At 34.9% G+C, this 20,564-nt stretch overlaps 1 protein-coding gene across 1 annotated transcript in view; it reads left to right on the forward strand.

Annotated features, from left to right (window-relative positions):
* The window catches only part of MALRD1 (MAM and LDL receptor class A domain containing 1), a 282,296-nt gene that overhangs the window by 210,808 nt on the left and 50,924 nt on the right, over positions 1-20,564 (forward strand). Inside the window, exons 32-34 of the mRNA XM_040589228.1 lie at positions 1,075-1,276; positions 15,085-15,360; positions 19,930-20,055. Coding sequence (XP_040445162.1) covers positions 1,075-1,276; positions 15,085-15,360; positions 19,930-20,055 — 604 coding nt within the window. The remainder of the gene's footprint in view (positions 1-1,074; positions 1,277-15,084; positions 15,361-19,929; positions 20,056-20,564) is intronic.

Genomic DNA, 20,564 nt, shown 5'->3' on the forward strand with positions numbered 1-20,564 from the left:
AATACACCAACTTCTATATAGTATGTGGTTCGTGGTGTCATTTGGGTTTTTAACTTATTTGTTCCACCAGGTTGGCTGGGAGAGTCAAAGGTATGTAGTTATACAGATTGTTAGTATGGGTTTAAGTTTATAACTTTCTTGGGTCTCATTTTGTGTTCCATTGTTAAACTGGGGCATGCAAGTGGGAACATGAACCAATGGGTCACTGAAGAGTTAGTCTAAAAGCTTAAGAGAAGGATGTTTTTGAAATTGATGAGGAGAGGATAATGATTAAAATATTCAGTTCTTTAAAGAAATAGTTATCGCCTGGAATGGCTAGAATATGCTTACTTTCATTACTCCCATTCTTTTTAATTATTTCTGACCTATTTTAGATTTTATAAGAACTTTGGATACCTGAATGGGAAGAGCAACTACCTGTGTAGTCTTCAGAACTTCCTGTGGTTGGCTTTAATTCATCAGTTGTTGGTTATGAATTGTAATTCTTATTGCTTTCACTATTTGGTAATTTTATTCATTTTTTATTTTTGGCTTTGCTATATATGCTTGAACTAATTTACCATGACTGCCTGAAACATCGTTTTATATATCACTTGTACAAGACAATAGACTTAAATCCCTGGATGCTAATCCTTTTATTTATACCTCTGAAACCTGCACCCAGTCTATCAGCTATAAAGAGGTCACCTGTTAAAGATGAAAGGATAGCTCAAGATCCTTCTCAGTCTTTTCTTCAATGTTTAGATGAATTTGACATTAGGTCTTTACTCATTAGCTTCTTTATGTCAGGCTGAGACTCTCTGTAGGTTTTCCAATTGGTGATTGTATTAGCAGGTTTTTATTATTTTATTTTCATAGTAGCTGTTTATTTGCAGCTGAACTAGCATTAGTAAAAGTGTTCAGTAATATCTGGTCATTACCAAAAGGTGTGAGTTTGAACCATAGCTAAGAAGGCCAGTACTACCCAGGTAGGTAGCTGCCTTGCTGGGCTCGGGTTATGTTGCTCTAGCTAAATGCACAGCTCTGTTGCTTAACAGTGATTCAGTTGCATCTCTTGGCTTTCATTATCAACAGGTATACATGGTTGAAGAACATGGAACAGATATTCTTATGTGGTCTTCCAGTAGAAATGAAGAAAACAAATGGATGTATGCAAATGTAGTCCTCTCCAGTAACAGCCCTTTCAGAGTTGCCTTTGAAGCTGAAGTGGGGTGGAGTAAACCCACAGAATTTGCTCTTGATGATATTTCTTTCACCCCAGAATGTATTCGTGGAGGTATGCTATTACATAAAAACATATAATACATTTTTTCTTTTCATAGGGCAGAGAAAATTGTGGCATTTCGTATGTCAATCTATGTTGCAGTTACAAAGTCTGGATTTCTTTCTTTTGAAATTATTGCAGTACTGCTGTGCTTTTACTTCATTCCAAAAAGTGTAGAAAAGAAATGGGAGAAGCACAATCATGCAAAGAAGTGTGTTTTTCAAGGTAAAGTAAAACATGTAAAAGAAAGAAAGATAAAATTTATCATATATGACCATCATGGCAAATTTTTAACTAGCACATTTTTCTGTAAAGGAAAGGAGCCATTATACTTTCCTATCTATTTGTTGGCTGAGTGCAGTATCTGAATAAAGATACTTGCCGATGGATTGTGGAAGACAGTTTTGTGTTATAACTAGCAGCTGAATATATGAGTAATTATAGCAACTCAGAATATTACTGTCATTGAGAGCCTGTTACTGTTTTTATGAATCATATTTGAGAGGGATCTACCATCACTCAACTGTATTGGTTCTCTCCTGTACAAAAATAATCAGAGAAGGTCTCAGTTTGGGATGGAAGAGTTTTATGAGTTTCTATGTGATTTACAATTATTCAAAAAAGAAAATGGTTAGTTTTTCTATCTTTGCTCTCTTCATAAAATATCTCCAGCAGCATAGCAAATTTACCTTGTTGTCAGGCTCTTTGAGAATTTACAATCTCAATTCTGCTACACAAGCTAAGTGACTTGAACAGTGTAAAAAAAAAAAAAGTTAAATTCTAATGCTTTATAATGCTATGTGTATACCATGAGACAGGCAGTGGCTTACTCTGCAAACAAAATGTAACATACAATACAGCATCAGAAGAAAAAAATAAGTATATGTGCAAGTACAGATTCTGATAGAAATATCAGCCATTCAAGAGTCAAGAGGGGAAGAAAACTAAAGAAAAAATTTTTTGTCTAGGTCTTCATTCATAAGGAACCACTAGGAATTATTATGGGTAAATCAATGCCAATACAAATGTTAAAAAAATGTTCTTGAATAACATTTCTTTCAGTTTATATTGCTCTTATTGCTCACATAAGATAGCCCATGTATGAACTAGTTGTCATGCTCTTCAAGAAACTGGGTTTTAATATTTGATAACTAAGCACTTCCTTGGAGAATTAATCACATGCTGATTAAGGCTTAAACTGAAATATTATGTTCATGCAGGTGACATTTGCTCAGTCTCAAACTGAATAAAAGTTTTGTTTATTTTCTCTGAATAGTACCACCAATAGGCTTAGGCAAATATTATTTTGGAATGTTCTTCAATGAGCTGCAGACTGTGTACTTAAACAGGTTCTTGTTCTACCCCTATTATGTTAATCAGAATTACTTAGGCAGTTTCATGCATATTATAGCATAATAGAAAAGGATTTTTTCAAATTACATATTTTAAGTACCTGTAATTAAGTGGAAGACCTAGGTTTACATTCAAAGAATGTATATAAATCAGCTTTATAAAATCACTACCTTGTAGATAATTGAACAAGAACATTTTCCTTTAATAGAAATGATAGGAAAGTTTACGTGCCCCACTGTTAGTCCTGCTTTGATTTTTGCTCATCCTGTTTGTTCAAAGACCTAGCTCAAAGAAAAGTGTATTACCTGCAGGAGAGGTTTTGTGAAATGTTCTCCCTTTCAGAAGATAGCTTTGCTGCTACAAATCTTTTTTCCTCTTTCAGTATTATTACTTTTCCACTTGTCTTTAATTACTTCAGGTTTCCTGAAGCAACATGTTCTAAATAGAAGCAATCACAATTTAGCTGGTTGGGAACTCTAAGCAATAAAGCATTACCAGCAGCTCTAATTCAGCTGTGGATTTTTATTTGTTTTTAAGTACTCAGCCCTCATTCGCCGTGGGAGTTTCTACAGATCCAAGAATATTTCTGAACTTTTAAAGAAAGTGTGGTCAAGCTAGTCCCTGGGCTACTGCAGAAGTAACTTCTAGCTGATTTTGATGCACTGAGCAAGCTGCAGTGCCAGATGTCAGTGGCACAGGATCTAGCTTAGTTTGGAATTAACTGCTAAATGATGAGGTACTCTTACTGCTTTTTAAGGTCCATTGTTTTCTGCTGAAAAAGGTGTGTGAAGATCTTGTATTACAGGAATTAGTGTATCTTAGGGACCAAAGAATTTAGTTGTTACCCAGTTCTAGCCATCTTCTTTAAACTTTTAAGTAAAATTTTTATTTTTTAAAAAAATATTGAATATCTTGTTTCTGAAAAAACAAAGTTTAAAAATGTTTCCATTTCTAGTTTCAGATGGACCAAGAATACCCAAGTATTGAATCAGATTTTGTATTCATGAAGACCTTTCTCGTAGTATTTTCTAGTTCATCTGAAATAGGAGTTACCACAGAAATTCTTAAAATTTCTGCTTCTACCTAATTTAAATCCTAGTGTTAACCTAAAGATGCCTGATATCCAAACTCAATGTAATACACACTTAAATCAGGATACTATGTTTCATCACTAACTCATTACTGGAGAAATAACCTGGATGAACAAAGCCTGTGTAATTTAAATAGTGAGGTATTAGTTACATAGTGTTTTTATGTATTGGGCTCTCCCAATTCATAGTCTCAAGAAACAAGTAAAAGTAAATGTATTTTGTGATCTCTTCCAGAGATCACCCAAGCAGAATATGTGTAGCTGTGGAGATCTTCTGCTGGAAGAATGTAAATCTTGGTACAAAGTCACACTGACTCCTGCTGCAGCCCTTTCATGCAGTGAAGTTACCTGCTAGCCCCTCTTTAGCAACAGCTCTTTCTGAACTTATACTTCTAAATAGTACTGCTTTAAGTAATTGCCTTCCCTTTTAGTTCATTCAAAAAGAATAATGTTGACACCTTAAAATAAATATTTGGGCTGCATCTTGGGTATAAACAGGAGTGAAAACATCATGCAGCACCATGGGCTCTAGAGTGTTTGAGAAACCAGTATGTGCTTTTCCACCATCGGTTATGCTTTCAGTGTTTATCACCAGTTCAGTATTAACATTGCTTAGTGAAATAATTAACAACTCAAAGAAAATAAATACAGATTTGCCTCTGTGTCTTCTCTTCTACTCCACCTTTCCTTATCAATCCGTACTTTTTCATTTCTTTTTTTTAGTCTATATTTGCTTTAATGGTTTACTTTCTGCAGCTGCTCAGTGCTATCTGAAGTATTTTCCTTCTTCTGTTTTGTGAACTACTTTTCTCATCCTTCATCGTTTTATTTTAAAGCTTTTTCTGCTACCGTGGTTCTTTTTTTCATCCATTCCTTTTGTTTAAAAAACATTTTTTTAAAAAGCCTTTTTAGTCCATCAGCTTAACACATGAGGAAGGACTGCCAGTATTAAAAAATTCTGCCTGCTACCCTGCTACAAATTCACTTTCACCTGGAAGATTTGTCTGCAGAGAAAATATTTTTATGTAAGGATAGATTGGAGGTAAAAGGGCAACTCAAATAATGTAAAACACTCAGCACAGACAGGGCGTGTCATCTCTAATACTGTGTTATCTGATCATAATTGAATTGTGCAAAACTCAGTGCTCTTTTCCAAACTGCTGTGAGTGGGTTTTTTTCTAATGCCATAGTTCTTGACTTCACCACACAGGTTACCAACTAAAGGGTTGGATTTGCCATTTAGGTACTGAAATACAGTAAAATTTTCAGTGGTTATTGACAGCTTTCACTTAGGTGAAAAGTTTGCTTTGACATGCTGCAACTCAACCAAGTCTCACATTGCTCTGTAGCTAAAAGAAAAACCTAGACCTGTTGTAAATGTTTTAAATAATTCTTACACTGAGCAAGCTTTCACTTGTTGTGAAGAAACCAATAGAAGAAGCAAATCAGAATCTGTGAATTACAAGACTGGATTTAGCTTTACATTCAAGCCCAAGCCACCTAGTACTTCAAAGGTTTATTAAAAAAATGCACACAAAGGCTTCCCACTACCCTAAAACCTAGTATCGTCCGGAAATGATATCTTCTATTTCTTTGAGTCATTGTAAGACAGTTCATGAGTTATGACTAGATTCATCCCTATAGATCAGTTTTCCTAACTTTCTAGAAGAGCTTATTCTGCAATGAAGTGCTGGGACAAAGGAAATTATATTTCAATCACAAAATTTAGGATAGAACCTCAGATCAGCCGTAGTAAGTAAGGAAAAGGTGCAGCTACCAATATAACCTGTCTCCACCAGTTATGGATGCCTGGGAAAAAGTATAAGAAAAGGGGAACTACATGTACTATGTTCCCTCGATACGTTTCCATTGCCAGCCATTTGTAATTCAGTCTTCCTGGGCCATACGTAGTCTCGGAGTAGTGATCCTTGGGTGTTTTTTTCTCTTGAACTTGTCAGTTTCCCTTTTAACACCAGGGAATTTTTTAATATTCAGTAATTAAACTATATGCTTATGCTTGTATAAATCTAGGCTTATATTCATGAACAAAAAAGCTGTTCAGTGCTTTCACATTTAGGTCTTGAAATGTACAAAATTTTTGTTTGAATCTTGGTGATTCACTCTTATGTCAAGTGGGTAGGATCTCTTCAAGACTTCTACAAATTCAGATCTCACAAGAGCTGTATGCCTGAAAGACACAATCCTGAAGTTCCTTCAGAGCAAAACAGTTTCCATTGACCTTCGAACAACAACCAAATTAGGCCTTTTTTAATATCAATATGCAATATCGTAACAAAAAGTTGTGGTAGATGCAGGTTCAGGCACGAAGCCAAGAAGGAGAGTGTCCTGAAGGGCCAGAACTATAGACTATTCTATCTGCTCATTGTGGAAGGAAATGACCTTTATCACAGACATCTTCCAATACAAACTGTCTCAGATGAGTGTTTCTAATTAAAACATAGCAGAATGAAGATTCTTTATAATACTTTTTCATTAAAGTAATTTAGTAAAAGAATAGTGACTATAAAGACTATTTCCATATAGCATAGATAGCATAAGGAAAAAAAAAGAGTAAAAATAAATAAATAAATCTGTGTGGATAATGAGCTAATGGTTACAGGTCTAGGTTTTCAAAATCAGTAAAACAAGCTACTATAATTTAGGTGCTATATGATATCCTGAAGGTATCTAATTTACAGAAATCAGTAAGTAGCCATTCTTCAGAAGTGAATCCCCTTGTAATTTCAGACTATAAACCACAGAGCAAAGGTACATATGTCTGGAAATGCTAATTTCATAAAATATTGGCTAGTTATTATATATTTGTTTCTTGTAATATATATTGAAGACGTTTTTTCCCTATGTTATCTCTGCTTCATGGAACAGTCTCTTTGAATTCTGGCTGTCTGTAAACCCTCCCTGCTTTTCCTGCCACAGGCTTCCTTTTGCTTCACAACAGGATCATGTGTTTATATACAGTTACATAATCTTTAATCACATTAACAAATACTATTTTACTCAGAGCATCTTCTGCTGTGGCCAATACAGAGAGAGAAATCCCTGATGAGAGAGAATTATTTTGTTTTCTCTGTGCACATTATTCAGATAAATTTCTGAATGTAGAATTATTTAACTTTATGAGGAGGTTTTCTACAGAGCATAAAGCTACAATGTCCAAATATTTCAAACATACTTGATAACTACCTCCACAATTAATTCTTATTGCATTATGCTATCTACCTGTCAACTAAAAAGATAATTAAATAAAATAACCTCTATAATTTTGGTTTGAGATTGGAAATGTCCAGAACCTTTTTGTTTTCAGAGTCATAAAAGTAAAGAATCGTGAACTGTAACAAAAAGCAAAACATGAAACAGCTAAAATGTTTCAAACTGGCAGAGCAGCAAAAGTGTTATGGGCAAGCTAGTCTGATAACGAAACAGCCTAGAAACCATGCATTTGCAGATAATTTTATATGTTCTCTGTCACTTTTAGTAGATGCCTTTTCACTAGATCTTATGAGGAAAGCATAAATGGCACCTGTGTCTAATTGAGACAACTCAAAAAATACAGTGGATGTTTGTGTGTTGTTGGTGCAAAAAAATAACCTGGCTGTGTAGACTGAGTCTCACTGAATGGTGTGTGTGCATGTGTCTGTGCATGCACGTGTGTGAAGCAGTAGTGAGAAAGTTCTGCAGCAGAACAGGACTCATCTGACAAAGGCTTAGACAAAGTCAATGCTCCATCTCTGAAACTCCCAGAGCCTGAATGTAGGACACACTGGAAGGGTTAACTGCCTGAGTTGCTGATACTACAGTGTTAGATCATGGGGAAAAACTGTAGAGGAGACTTAACTTCTGATTTCTTTAAGTTACAGAGCCAGGGGAATCACTGTTATCTTGTCTGCTCACTCTTGCAGTGAAGCAGAAATCTCTCTCAGGTTGAGAGCTCAGGGAATTTCTTTCCTCAAGGGCAAGAGGGCAGCTGCCTGTAAAAACAAAAGGAGGGGAAGAGGAAAGCAAAATTAGTAGTGATAGAGGACTGGGGATACCGGGGATATTTGTGAATAATTTCCTTAGTTAATTAGTTTCTCCCTGAAACCAATCAGAATATGGTTTAGATCCTCATTACTTGGCATAGGTATGGCATTTCTGCATTTTTAAAGAGTATAAACTATGATCCAGGACATAGTACCTTAGAGAGTGTCTTCAGCCTGTTCCAGTATCTTCTAGTGCACAAAGGTAGCTGGCCATGAAACCACAGTTTTTTGTGGATTTCACAGGGAGGAAAACTGGGAATAATTTTAGAATAAGATATGCACTGTATATACTAGCATAATTAGTGGCGTGTCCTGAATGCAATTATGTTATGTATGTTTAAATAAATATATTTGTCCAAATCTTTCAGTTTCTTTTTGCCTTCTTACACTTGTACAGAATTCTGAAATCTTCTGTTTCAAGCTAGATGCCTTTTGGGAAATTAAAAATCTTTGGATTTATTAATAGTCTATTAGAATAGTTTCATTAATATTGAACCTCCAAAACCCATCTGTTTACACCAAAAAAATCCAAGCAACCCTCAAGTCACAGAGGTGATATTTTGCCTTGCTAAGTTTGTTAATAAAAATCAATATATTTCCTTGGAGGGATGGAGAGAAATTATTTTTGGAATTACATAGTTTCATGATACTATCTTAGAGAGAAGAAAATTCTCAGAATCTTCTTTATGTGAAACTTACCTTTCTCCTCAACAAGAATAAATCACAAGCTCAGATTTACCTCAGAAATTATATGGATGTTACCATAATTTTCTTCAGGGCTCTTCTCAGATGATTATAAATTCGTACCTGTAGAAGCTATGTTTCTTCAGAAGTTGGGAAAAAAAAGGTGTAGCATAGTGTTATGTTCCCACTCCACCTATGAAAATGTGCTGATTCTAAGAAACTGCTCTTTTCTCCACATTAAACCTGTCCTGTAGTGCAGCCCACCTCATTTTGTTGGAAATTAATGCTTCACAGCTTCTCCAGTTTTTCATTGCTCTTAAAAAATAAACAAATAAGTAAATCCATCACAACAGCAGGCATAGCTAGCAGTTCCTGGGCTGTTCTTAGCAGAAATATGGCAAATATTGCCATATTGCTGTCACAGGTAGTCAGTGTGTTTCAGCCAGAAGCAGTAGTTCTCTGAGTGGAAACTATAAATCATAGTTTGATTATCACTGGCAGTAAACCTGTCGGTTTTCCATTATGTTTGTATGTTATCAAACTGTCATAATTTAAAATAAGTTATGCATTATGCACAATTCTGCACAGACTTATAAAACTCTGAAGTCATGGGGCCAAGTTCTGTTTTTGTAAATCTGGCTTCGTAAGAGGGTCTCTGGGATCCTTTTCAATACCCTGGCCCATACTTCTGTGTCCTCACCAGAGGAAGAGACTTCAAGATTCAATTGGACAGACTCAGTTTTCTGCCCTTTTGTCTTTTTACAAGCTTTGAAATTAACATTTTATTTTTTAGCAGAAGCTTTATTGACACTGATAAAGACTCACGGACGGATTGTTAAAGTATCTGAAAAACTTCAGTCTGGTTAATTTTTTTAAAACAAGGTTTATTTCCTTGCAGCCATTTTGAATGGGCTGGTTTCATGCCCTGAGCCAATGTTTACTGAAGTGAAGGTGAGGACTGCCACTTATTTCAATTTAATTTATGGATTGGATTGGACCTGTAATTAATTTATACTCTAGTCTAATGAAAACTGTTGGAGGGGGTTATTTTTGGCTCTTTTAGCTACAGTTAATAGGTTCACAGTTTTTATTAGATTTAGTAGGCAAATTACTTATGCAAATATATCAGACAGGTGGTTAGTTTTCAAGAGTCTGATGCAAGGCCCATTAAAATCAATATGAGTCGTCCCATTTACCTAAATGGGCTTTAGAGCAAGCTCTGATACAACTGACTTAATTCTGTGTAATAGCATGCAGTAACTTTATTTTGTGCTTCCTGCTGTTGACTCTAGTGCCAACATCTACTAGCCTTAATTAGAATTCACTGTTATAGGTGATAGAAAAATATAAATGGAGACCTACTCTGCACCAGAGATCTTGGTATCTGCACAAGAAAGGCAGAAGAAGGGGATAGCACGGAGATGTTCTTTCATTCAAATTAAGCTTGTTTATGTTTCTCGCTGTACTAATGACTGTGTAATACAGACATTTATTTTATATTAGCATTTGGGTAATAGCAGTTCTGTCTTTTCCTGTGACTAAGCCCCTGTGATTCATGGGCAAAATGTTTACAGTGTTGACCTGTGAAGTTTGGAGTACAGTCAGGAAATGGGATCAGTACACTCCATGGATGACAAAGACAGTAGTACAACAGAGCGTATGTGTACAGAAAAAGTCCATCAAACAACAGTAAGCCTTTAACAAACGCCTATCCCAAAAATATGTAATTATGTCCTTGGTGATGAGTATTTACTGACTTAACACTTTTCATACTGTAAAGGCTCCATTCTCCCAAATCATCAGCTCATGAGCTCTATTTAGTGTAACATGTTTTGGTGGTTAGCACATTGAAATAAAGAAGTACCTAAAAGCACTCTTTTTTTTTTTCTGACAGTGATGACATATAGATATATTCAGCTGTATCTGTTGTAGTTCAAATTGCAGTTCGTACCAAATTTGGATTGCTTTACATACTGGTCTGATTCTTGCTTTTTTGTATCTACCTCAACTACCAAACTTCTCTTCAAAGTATGAAGATGCTTGTAGGGTAACACTTCTTGGTCCTTAGGTAATAATTCACTTAGCACAGCTGTGTGAGGTTTCACAAAGGATTAGGATCAAATTAAAATGTGATTTTTTTAGGACCTAACAGAATTGACTTTTTAATGATGTACAAGTAGATGTTATATGCACATTTTTAAAGCCTTTCTTTAATTTTGATTATTTGCAAGGCATACAATAAGTAAAATGAAACAGAGTGAAAAAAAAAAAGGACATGTCCTCAGCTTGCTACTTAAAAAATCATGATTCCTTTAGCTATAATGAAACATTGACAATTTGCTGCCGTTTTCCACGCAGATCTAAATCCAGACTCAATGTTCCACAGAGCAGAGTTTTTTTTCTCTGGAGTTGTTTTTGATTAGTTTGCTTTTCATCTGTGTGTAAATACTGAATGTATTCCTGAGGATCTCCAGTCCTGCTTTCCAGTGATCATGCACAGCCCAGGTACAGAAAGCTAAGAAAATCTAAGCTTTTATCCTGTGTTCCTTAGAACACATCATTTTCACTAGATTTATCTCCAAATCCTTGAACAGCTTCAAATAGATAGTGCTTTTTAAAAAAGTAACCTGTACAGTATCTCCTCCACTTCTGAATGTGGTCTGAAAATGAGCCACGCAACACTCAGGAGATGAGTGGCTGGCTTGGGAACATCTTTTCGGCATTTGGCAAAGAGTGAGAGAAACTTTTTTGGCATGCCAGTATCGTACAATTGTTGAATCTAAAGATTTTAATCGACTAATGGCCTGAAGGCCACAAATGGATATCCAATTTGCATTGAAAAAACACATTTCAGTTTCTGCTGTTTACATAACCTTCATGTGTATGTGCAGGAGTGGATATAAGATTCATATATATATGCATAAGTTTAGTTTCTACAGCTGAGTCAGGTGAGTATACCACTGTGTAACTCAGTACAATGGAAAGTATTTCTGATGTGTCTCGCATTAGTGCCAGCTCATTTTTAACTGTTAACCACGCTGCAGTGTTAACACTTCAGTTCTTCCCAGTGGCAAGAAAACTGAATGAATCTAGCTACTCTAAATTGGAACATGTCAGTAGCAGATACTGCAATAAAGAGTTTAATATAAATAATTACATAGGTAGTAGCTTTGACTGCAAGTAATTAGTTTTGCATTAATGAGTTGCTTGAGATTTCAGTTGGAATTAGTTAATGATTTTCTAGATTTGCATATTCCTAATTAGTCAGTTTAAAATGTTGTCTATAAACAAAATAATGTTTTATAAAACTTCAGAATTTTTACCAGGCACATTTAATCTATAAGTAAGAAAAGCATTTTTAACCTATTTTATGTAAAGATAATAGACTGAACTTGCGAGTGCAGTTTTGGCAGATCACGGTAATTGTGATGTTTTAGAGAATGTCATCCAGAGCACAATTTTCCTATTGCGTCTGAAACTAAACAGATGTGAATTATTTCTGTAAGTAATTAAAATATAATGTGAGTTAATATGCAAGGTGATATTCTTATGGTCTTTGAGGTATATTCTCATTTATTCTGATCTAAAATGATTTTGCAGATTTCAAGGTATCTCTGGATTTTTATTAATGTACTGAAAACATAAAACAGACCTCAACAAGACCCCTGGTTAACCTTACCCCTAATTTAACCTTTAGCATAAATTGCAGACATCTTCACTGCTCTCAGTGAATATTGCACACTCTAAAATAATTGGTATGCAAGTCTGGAAGAAATTCTTTCTACGCAATATTTTCTAACAGCAATAGGGAATCATGAGAGAAAATAATAATAATAATAGTAATAATAATAATCGCCCATTCAATAAAGCATTCATGCATTTGACTAACTACTGACTTTAGTATGGATCATTTATATGCATAAACACTTTATATGATCGGGACCATAAGACTAAACTGATCAGCGCTACAAAAGCCCAAAGACAGTTTAACACTCAAGATCAGATTCATAACAAGCAACACATTCAAGAACTACTGAATTTAAAGGGGCACTTCAGTTTTCGGAACAAAGCTGGGTAGAAACCTGTTAACAAGCATATCACAAACAGGACTGGTATAGGGAATTAAACTGGGTCAAAAATGCTCACAATCGTTTCTGCAACATAAACAAGTGACCCTAGGGAAGTCAAATATGTCGGAATTGTGTGGCACTAATTTGCACTGTATTATCAGAAACTCAGTAAAAATAAATGGGAGTATGAAAGGACAAAAGTGCCTATGTAGAACTGACTGCAGCTTAAGTAATTTTTGTTAAGCTGCTTAAATGCCCCCCGGACATTGTGAGGAAAAGGGTCAGAAGTAACAGACAAAAACCCCAGGTATCTAATATAATCATACCTTTTTTTTCCCAGAGAAAGTGTAAACTCAAAATATATATATATATATTTAAATCCATTGTGTAAGATTTGGTCTATTTTTAACAGCACTAGTTTTATATCAATAAAGAGAGAAATATGTTCGCCCAATGACCTTCCATACATTTCATTAGTATCTTGGCAGAATCATGGCCTTACATAGAAATTCTTCATGATGAACCCAATTCTAACCTCTTTATGTGCTACTCTTTTTAATTACTTGCTAAAATACAGGAACAAAGCAGGAAAAAAATGCAAAATCTAAAATACTTCTAATTTGTTCAAAAATAAATTCATTATGTGATTTAAATGTCTATGCTTAACTACCTAAAGACAGATTTTATAAGCTTTTTGATGTAGCATAAATGAAAATAGATTTTTTTAAACTAATACATTTATAAAACACATATCATGAAAATGCAATCTTTTCATTCCCATTTAAAAGCATACGTATTTGAGGGGTTTATGATGTAATCCTGAATAGAAACAAGCTGAAAAATCAGCAAGTTATTATTTTCACTGTGAAAAAATCCATTATTATTGTTTTATATTTAGATTATGTCCAGTGTATGAAATACATTTTTCTAGTAGCATGATCAAATTTAACAACACTAGTGGTATGAAGTGATGGCAGGAATGTTCTATTGTAGGAAGCCTTTCAATTACAATTTTCTGACATAAAGGTAACACAAAAAATCAAAAATTGCTATGCTAGCATAGGTCATTGTTAGACTGCAGTTTGAGCTCTTTTTGCTTGCAACTGTTTCACAAGAAACCAGATGGTAAAATAACACTAGTATTCTGTTTATCTGAATGCATTAGCAGTTCATTTTTTTGTACAAAATGCTATTGTTATTCATGATGCAGGTATTTTACAATTTCAGCAAAGTTCTCCAGCTGGTATCACAGAATGCAAAAACATACTGCTATGCCCAGTGGATTAAAAGTAGTAAAATAATGCCAGAATCCATGTATTCCCTTACAGCGTGTCCTGACTTAATGCAGCAGTAACTTTTGACTTCTGAGGTCAGAGAGCAATGCTTGCACCATTTCAAAAGGCAAGCTAAAACCCACCTGTGAACTTTTGCACTTGATCTGCTCTGCTTCAGCCCAAGACAACAGCAAAACCTGTCTTTTACAGACGCGGTGACATTAATTAATCTTTCCTTGTCTCTAACAAAGATAATATTACTTTCTTTACTCATCTGCCACAAATTGACCTAGAAAAGATTAAATACATAGATTTAAATTCTGGATAATTTTCTCTTTTTTCTGCACGTAAAACAGTAATTACAGGAATCCATCACATTGCTCCCATGGGAGACACTATTGGTGTAAACAACACAGCATGAGCATAGACAGCTTCTTTAGAATTCAGTTTCCACAAACAGTTCTGATGCTTCTGCTGGTAAAATTCTGTCACAGTAATTTTCCTAGGAAGAAAGAGGGACTGAAGCGTCTGAGAGAAATTTGTTTGTATGAGTGATTACAGAAAGTTTTTTCCAGTATTATTTCCAGCAATGCAAGTAATTTAATGTCTTAATTTAAAAATATTAATTTAAAAATAAAAAATTCAGTTGTACCCTGGAAAGTTTTATCTAGTATTTTCTTTGATTTAACACAAACTTTGATTTATCACATCAAACTAAGCTACAGAATCAGGTTGATAATAAAGCATATCAGTAAAATCTTTGCTGTTATTTTATGAAAATCTTTGTTGTTACTTTATGAAAATCTTTTTCTTGCTCTGCCGAGGGGTCAGACCTTACCATGCATAACAGCCTTCCATGAAACAAGTTCCTTGTTAATCCAGACTTAGGTTGTCTTTGATTTCTTTTCACCCATTCAATATGCGAACAGAGTAAGACTGTAACTTGAGGGCTATTTTAACCTTTTCCTGATAGAAGGTGGAAGAGAAGTTTTACTAATACTTTGGTATTAACTCTTCAACACATACATGGCACAAGCAGTAATAGGATCAGAACAAATGCTGAATTTGAGCTTTAGAAGCAAAGTACTGCAACAACAACAATGGAGTTAATATGATGAGACAAAGTGTTTTCATTGTGTGTTCTGTACTTAGAAGCTGTGTTTTTATACAAGTTGTTTTGGGTTGGGTTTTTTTCAGAGTTTAGTAATCAGATCAGCTGCATATCCTGCTGTTCCTGTGTACATCTCAAAGACAATATAGATGACTAGTGAAAGAAGACAATAAATAAATATTACTTTTTTTCTTGTAGGATCAGCTGATCCACACCCTCCAACTTGCAGTAGTGACCAGTTCACATGTGCATATGTGCAGCAGTGTTTGCCCCTCACAGCAAAATGCAATAGGGCTGAAGACTGCTTGGATGGAAGTGATGAAATGAACTGTCCCACAGAGATGCCTACTACCATATCTCCAGGCTCTTGCAAACAAACAGAGTTCCTGTGTCCTTCCAAGGGCTGTATCCCATCCCTCCTAAAATGCGATGGTGTGCCTGACTGCCGCTTTAATGAAGACGAAATTGGCTGCCGTAAGTTACTTTCATTGCTATAGTTAAGGCAAGGTTAACTTACTTCCCTAAAACAGTGATGTTAAAAAGAACAACATAATGAAGTATAGTGTAGCATTCACTATTCCCTCATCAAGAAAAATATTATTTGTATCATGTATAATGTGTTACCTGGACAGTCACTCTACATTTGCAAATATTTTTACTTATGCATTCTTATTCCCTGGATATCAACTTTGATAAATGCATAAAATATTTTGTATTGTGTTTCTCTTAATAATTGGAAGCATTTTCTTTTTTTTCTGTAGATCAGTCAGCTACATTTGCATTGCCTCATCTCTGATTACAATATGACAGATAGACTTTTGTAGTTCTGTAATTCACTAACATTCAAGGCAGTCCTGACCTTTCAATGATTTTGAAACCAAGTCTGTTCACACAGTAGCAGCAATCTGTGCCCTGACCAAGCAAAAGGGCTCACAAGCAAAATGCAAGGACAACAGGCTTTGAAATGTAACTGCAATGAGTTACCATGAAGTTTCTGATAGACACAAAAGTGAGCATCTGCCCAGTTTGAAATATTTCATTATTGGTAGATGAGCTGAGGCCAAGTGTTTCATTCCAGGAAGGTCAAAATCATTAGCTACTTGGAAAAAAATAAGAGGCTTTTTACATATAAATACATTTCTTTCTAAACTTCTTGTTCTGCAGAAGTTTAACATTTCAATTTTCATCCTTATCAGAACAAAAACAATTAAAAGTATCAGTTTCCACTAGGTTAGAAATTCAAATTCTTTAACATTTTGTATTGAAAATACTGAATATGCAGGCCACTGCATATGCTATTTCTTTTCACAAATTATTCTACAAACTGGCATAGATTGTGCAGACTATCTGTTCATGCCTTTCTAGGCACTTTTGTGGTTTTTTTAGACATGGGATCTGTGGTTTTGTTTGCAAAAGACATGATTTTGGAGATGTCTCTTATCTTAAATTCAACATTACCCAGAGGCTTGTTGAAATTTTACATGTCCCTAAGTTTAAATAAACCTCTCCTCATTAATCTTCATTTCACTTAGTTTCCTCCTCAGTATGTCCTGTTAGACACCTCCCTGTTGTGTCCTAGTACATGTACATCCCAACTCCACACCACAGCAGCTAATGTGTTCTAGAATCAAAAATCGGAATGCCACAAGATTTCCATGATTATAAGTATTCTCCAAATAACTGAGATTGTTTCATTCCCTTTGAATTCTAAGCAATGCTCAGGGAATGAGGGGAAATTAAGTCCCAGTCTATTTGAAGAACAAAAATTCTCAATAAATATTGCACCTTGGGGTTCTGGGGGGGCGTGTGTGTGTGAGAGAGAATCTTAGTCAAATCTGTAATCTTGTTGTTAGTCCAAAATTCAGTTATGACTATTATCAGACATATATTGTAACTGTTGACAATATAAGATAGGAATAGAGAAGCAGCAACTCATGTTTCTTCTCTGAAGAAGATACTGATTGCAGGCAAAGCAAAGCAAAAAGCGGTTAGTGGTAGTGTGGAATGAAATCAGTGAAAAGCTGATACTCTCGCAGCTGGTTTTCCCATCAAAATGTATGTGCTAGGAGAGTGCAGCTCTTCATCTTTAGGTGCCTACTTTTAACATATGAAATGCCATGTAAGGTTGTCAACAGAGAAAATTCAGAAAGAAAATGTAAATAATTCACGAATTGTATTTATTTTATTTAAATTTCTGCATAATCTATAAAATTGATTGTTGTGACAGTAGCTGCAGCCTATGTGTACTGAAATAATAGCAAAGATTGGGAGTGGTTTTTTTTTCCAGATTTTAGTTTGAAATTGAATATTTTTTTCCTAAGCAGTTATGAACACAGAGTAAGATTTAATTAGCAAAGTTATTTTGGTTTTGGGTTGGGTGTTTGGTTTTGGGTTTTTTTTTGGTGCAGATCAAATCTTCCTGCAGATCTTAGAAAATTTCAGTTTAGGAAGTACTGACACCTTCTTACCAACACCACCTGTTTTGTGCATGCCATGTCCCATACCAATTTAATTCACCTAAGTAAAAATAGATGGACAAAAATTTTCTGGCTTCTGAACTCAGGAATTCATCAGAGAAGGTTTTCTTCTGGGATGAAGACCAGTTGTCAAAATGTATTATGCATCTTGCATCTTGCAGAGATTAAGTATAAAACCCAAAAGAAGTCAAGGACAAAGAAAAGCAAACAAACAATTGCGTTAGTCAGATCTCTACTAAACCCACAATTTCTACCACAGAAATGCTTTTCTGTATGACTTAGAGATCTATGCAAACAGAATTTCCCATGGAGTTCTCACAGCAGTTAGGCTGTACAGTATTATGTTTATAGTATTTTATACCTTCTATCTTAAATGTTGGATCTGTGCAAAGTATTCAGCATTCAGATCCATTGATACCACTGTTCCCTCTGTAAGTGGTATACAATCTCAGTGCAATAAGCTTGTTCAAGGTAAAAGGACATGTCAAAATCTTGACGATCAACAGATATAAATGGACCAACATTTCTTCTGTTTTGTCCTCAGATATGAGTCCAGCAGCCAGTCCAGGATCAGAGGAAATAATAAAGGGCTAAAGGACACTTTCTGTTCTTAACACAATCCTCAATGCAAGTTAGAGCTCAGGAAATGAGTCTTTGTGTTAGTTGTCATATATATGACAAACAATATGTAGCAGTCTAGCAGTCTACATCCACATAGTTTACAGCATCCTCAAAATACATGTGCAGGGGAAAAGGGTCTAAAGGACATAAGAAGAACATGGTTTAGGGTGAACTTCCAATTTTGTTTCTGAAGTCCTAGTCTGAACATATAATTATGTTTACAGACTGGGTATTTGTGAGCAAATGACCACTTATAAAACTGGTTCAAATACCATTGGGACATCATCCCCCAAATTGCAAAGGCTGTCCAGGATTTGGATCTGATTGCACCAAAATAAGTATGTGATCATAATTTGGTTAGGAAAGTGCATAACAGAGTATGGGAGATAGATGGTAGGATATGCTACAAATGTGGAGTGATGCTGTAAACTGCTGGGTTTTTTCAGTTTGCCACAACCTGTACCACCAGACTGAGTAGTCAAGGGAATGGAAAGCAGAAAAGGAAGTTGTTCTTCTTGTTATATTTTTTTATCCTGCAGCATTTTTATACCAGCAAATTCCTACTAATATCAAGACTTCTCCAGTCAGAAGAGACTTTGATATAAACACATATGCAGAACAGAACAGTGATAGTTTAAAATCATCCAGATCTTTAAGTTCTGTGATAAAGGTGAATTGAAATTGTAAACAAAAGCAAACTACTCTTTATATTTGTTAGTATTCTTCTACAGATTTTCCTGCAGACTTCAGTAGATAGTCAGTGCATGTAATTAAAGATTTGATCCCAAAACCCTTTACTCATTTCATATTTCTGAATATCAACATTGGCAAGAGTTGATTGGCAGGATCAAAACTGGCAAGATTTGCCTCCATTATTGTATTCCTAAATTGAAATGTAGTATTTTAAATTTAGCATATATTTGCAGCCCATATAGGCCAGTGATTTAAATTATATCTAAGGGTGGAACAAATACATCCTACAGGAGCCTGGCCATCCAGCCTGGGAGGTTATTGCCACGCACACTGGCTTTTGAACCCATTAACAGGAAAGCATTATGACATTTTGCTGTGGCAGTGGGATATTTTTAATATTCCCAGATTCTCTCACTCTAAACTTAAAAGCTAATGTGAATATATATAACTCTGATGGAGTAAGAAGAGTTCCCTCTGATTTGCATTAGTATCATGGTGACAGAGTTCAGTTTAAATTACCTACACAAAAACCTTAAAAACAATGGTTTAAGGCAGCGTAAGACAACACTGTTTGAGATAAAATAACAAAATGGTGTTATACTCTATAGGAGTCCACAGGACCATCAAGTACATTCTTGTAGATCAGTGACTTAGGAATAATTCAGTACCTGAAGGCTTATGTGATTCCAGCAAGACTTACCTCTCATAATTCTTCTGGATACAAACATAGAAAATATAACTGAATGTCCAAGAATAAAAAAAGTGTGCAAGTTTAGATTCTCCAGTATAGTATTTCTCTACTTTTTATGGGTTAACTATCTCTTAGTCATTGGTTTCTTGTAATAGAAGAAAAAAAAACATTATGTCATTTTTTTTACTTGTTTTCAAAAATTAGTTCCATCATTTTAAAACTAGGTTGTGAATGAGAGTTGATCCAGTTTTCTTATATATTTTATGGGGTTTTATTTGGGGTTTGCAGCTTACTCTGACAACATTTTAGGTAAATACACCCCCTTCTTCTTCACAAATATAACATGGGAAAATCCAGCTTCTGTAACATCTGTGCTCTGTGTTTGTTTACTTGTTTATCTGCTCAGTAGTAAGGTTGACTGTTTTTGAAGATGAAAGCTTATAGAAGTCACACAGATGCACGTTTATATACTATAGTACAAATCAACTTTTCTGGTAGTTTTTTAACAGTGAGAAAAAGAAATATAGCTGATAATAACTGTCATGTTACTTTTTGTTTCAGCCATTAAAGATTGTCTCAATGGTTCTTTGTTATGCGCATCAACTAATCAATGTATAGCAACCTCCCAACGTTGTGATGGCATTGCAGACTGCATTGATTTCAGCCTTGATGAGTCCAGCTGTTCAGGTACTCAGTTTTGCATTAAAGAATCATTTGAAACAAAAAACTGTAGTTATTTCCTACTGAATCTTTAGGCAATCCTCAAATTTGACTGAATTTCCTCTGCTAAAACTTTTATCAAATTACTTCAGGCATGAATTTTCCTGATGAAAGTATGATACAGATAAAATAGGAAGAAAAATATGAAAAATAATATGCTTAGTTAATGTCTTCACAAGGGGTGTTTCTTAAAGTATAAACACACTGTTAAAAAAAACAAAACAAACAAACAAACAAAAAAAACCAAAAAAACCACAACAACTTCTATAGTGTACTACTAAGGCACTCTCTTGATTTTAGCCCAGTGAGTAGCCAGCTTAAATCAACTCACATTTCTGAGTTAATAGGAATTTTTGTTTGGTAAGTGTAACCCAAATCTAGGTTAGAAAATAAACCAAAATGTATAATGTTTGTTTTAACACAATGCATTTCCCACAATATTGAGTTAAATTGTGGAGAAAGGTAAGAACAGCACA

Source organism: Falco naumanni, chromosome 4, assembly GCF_017639655.2.
Source record: "Falco naumanni isolate bFalNau1 chromosome 4, bFalNau1.pat, whole genome shotgun sequence".
NCBI lineage: Eukaryota > Metazoa > Chordata > Aves > Falconiformes > Falconidae > Falco > Falco naumanni.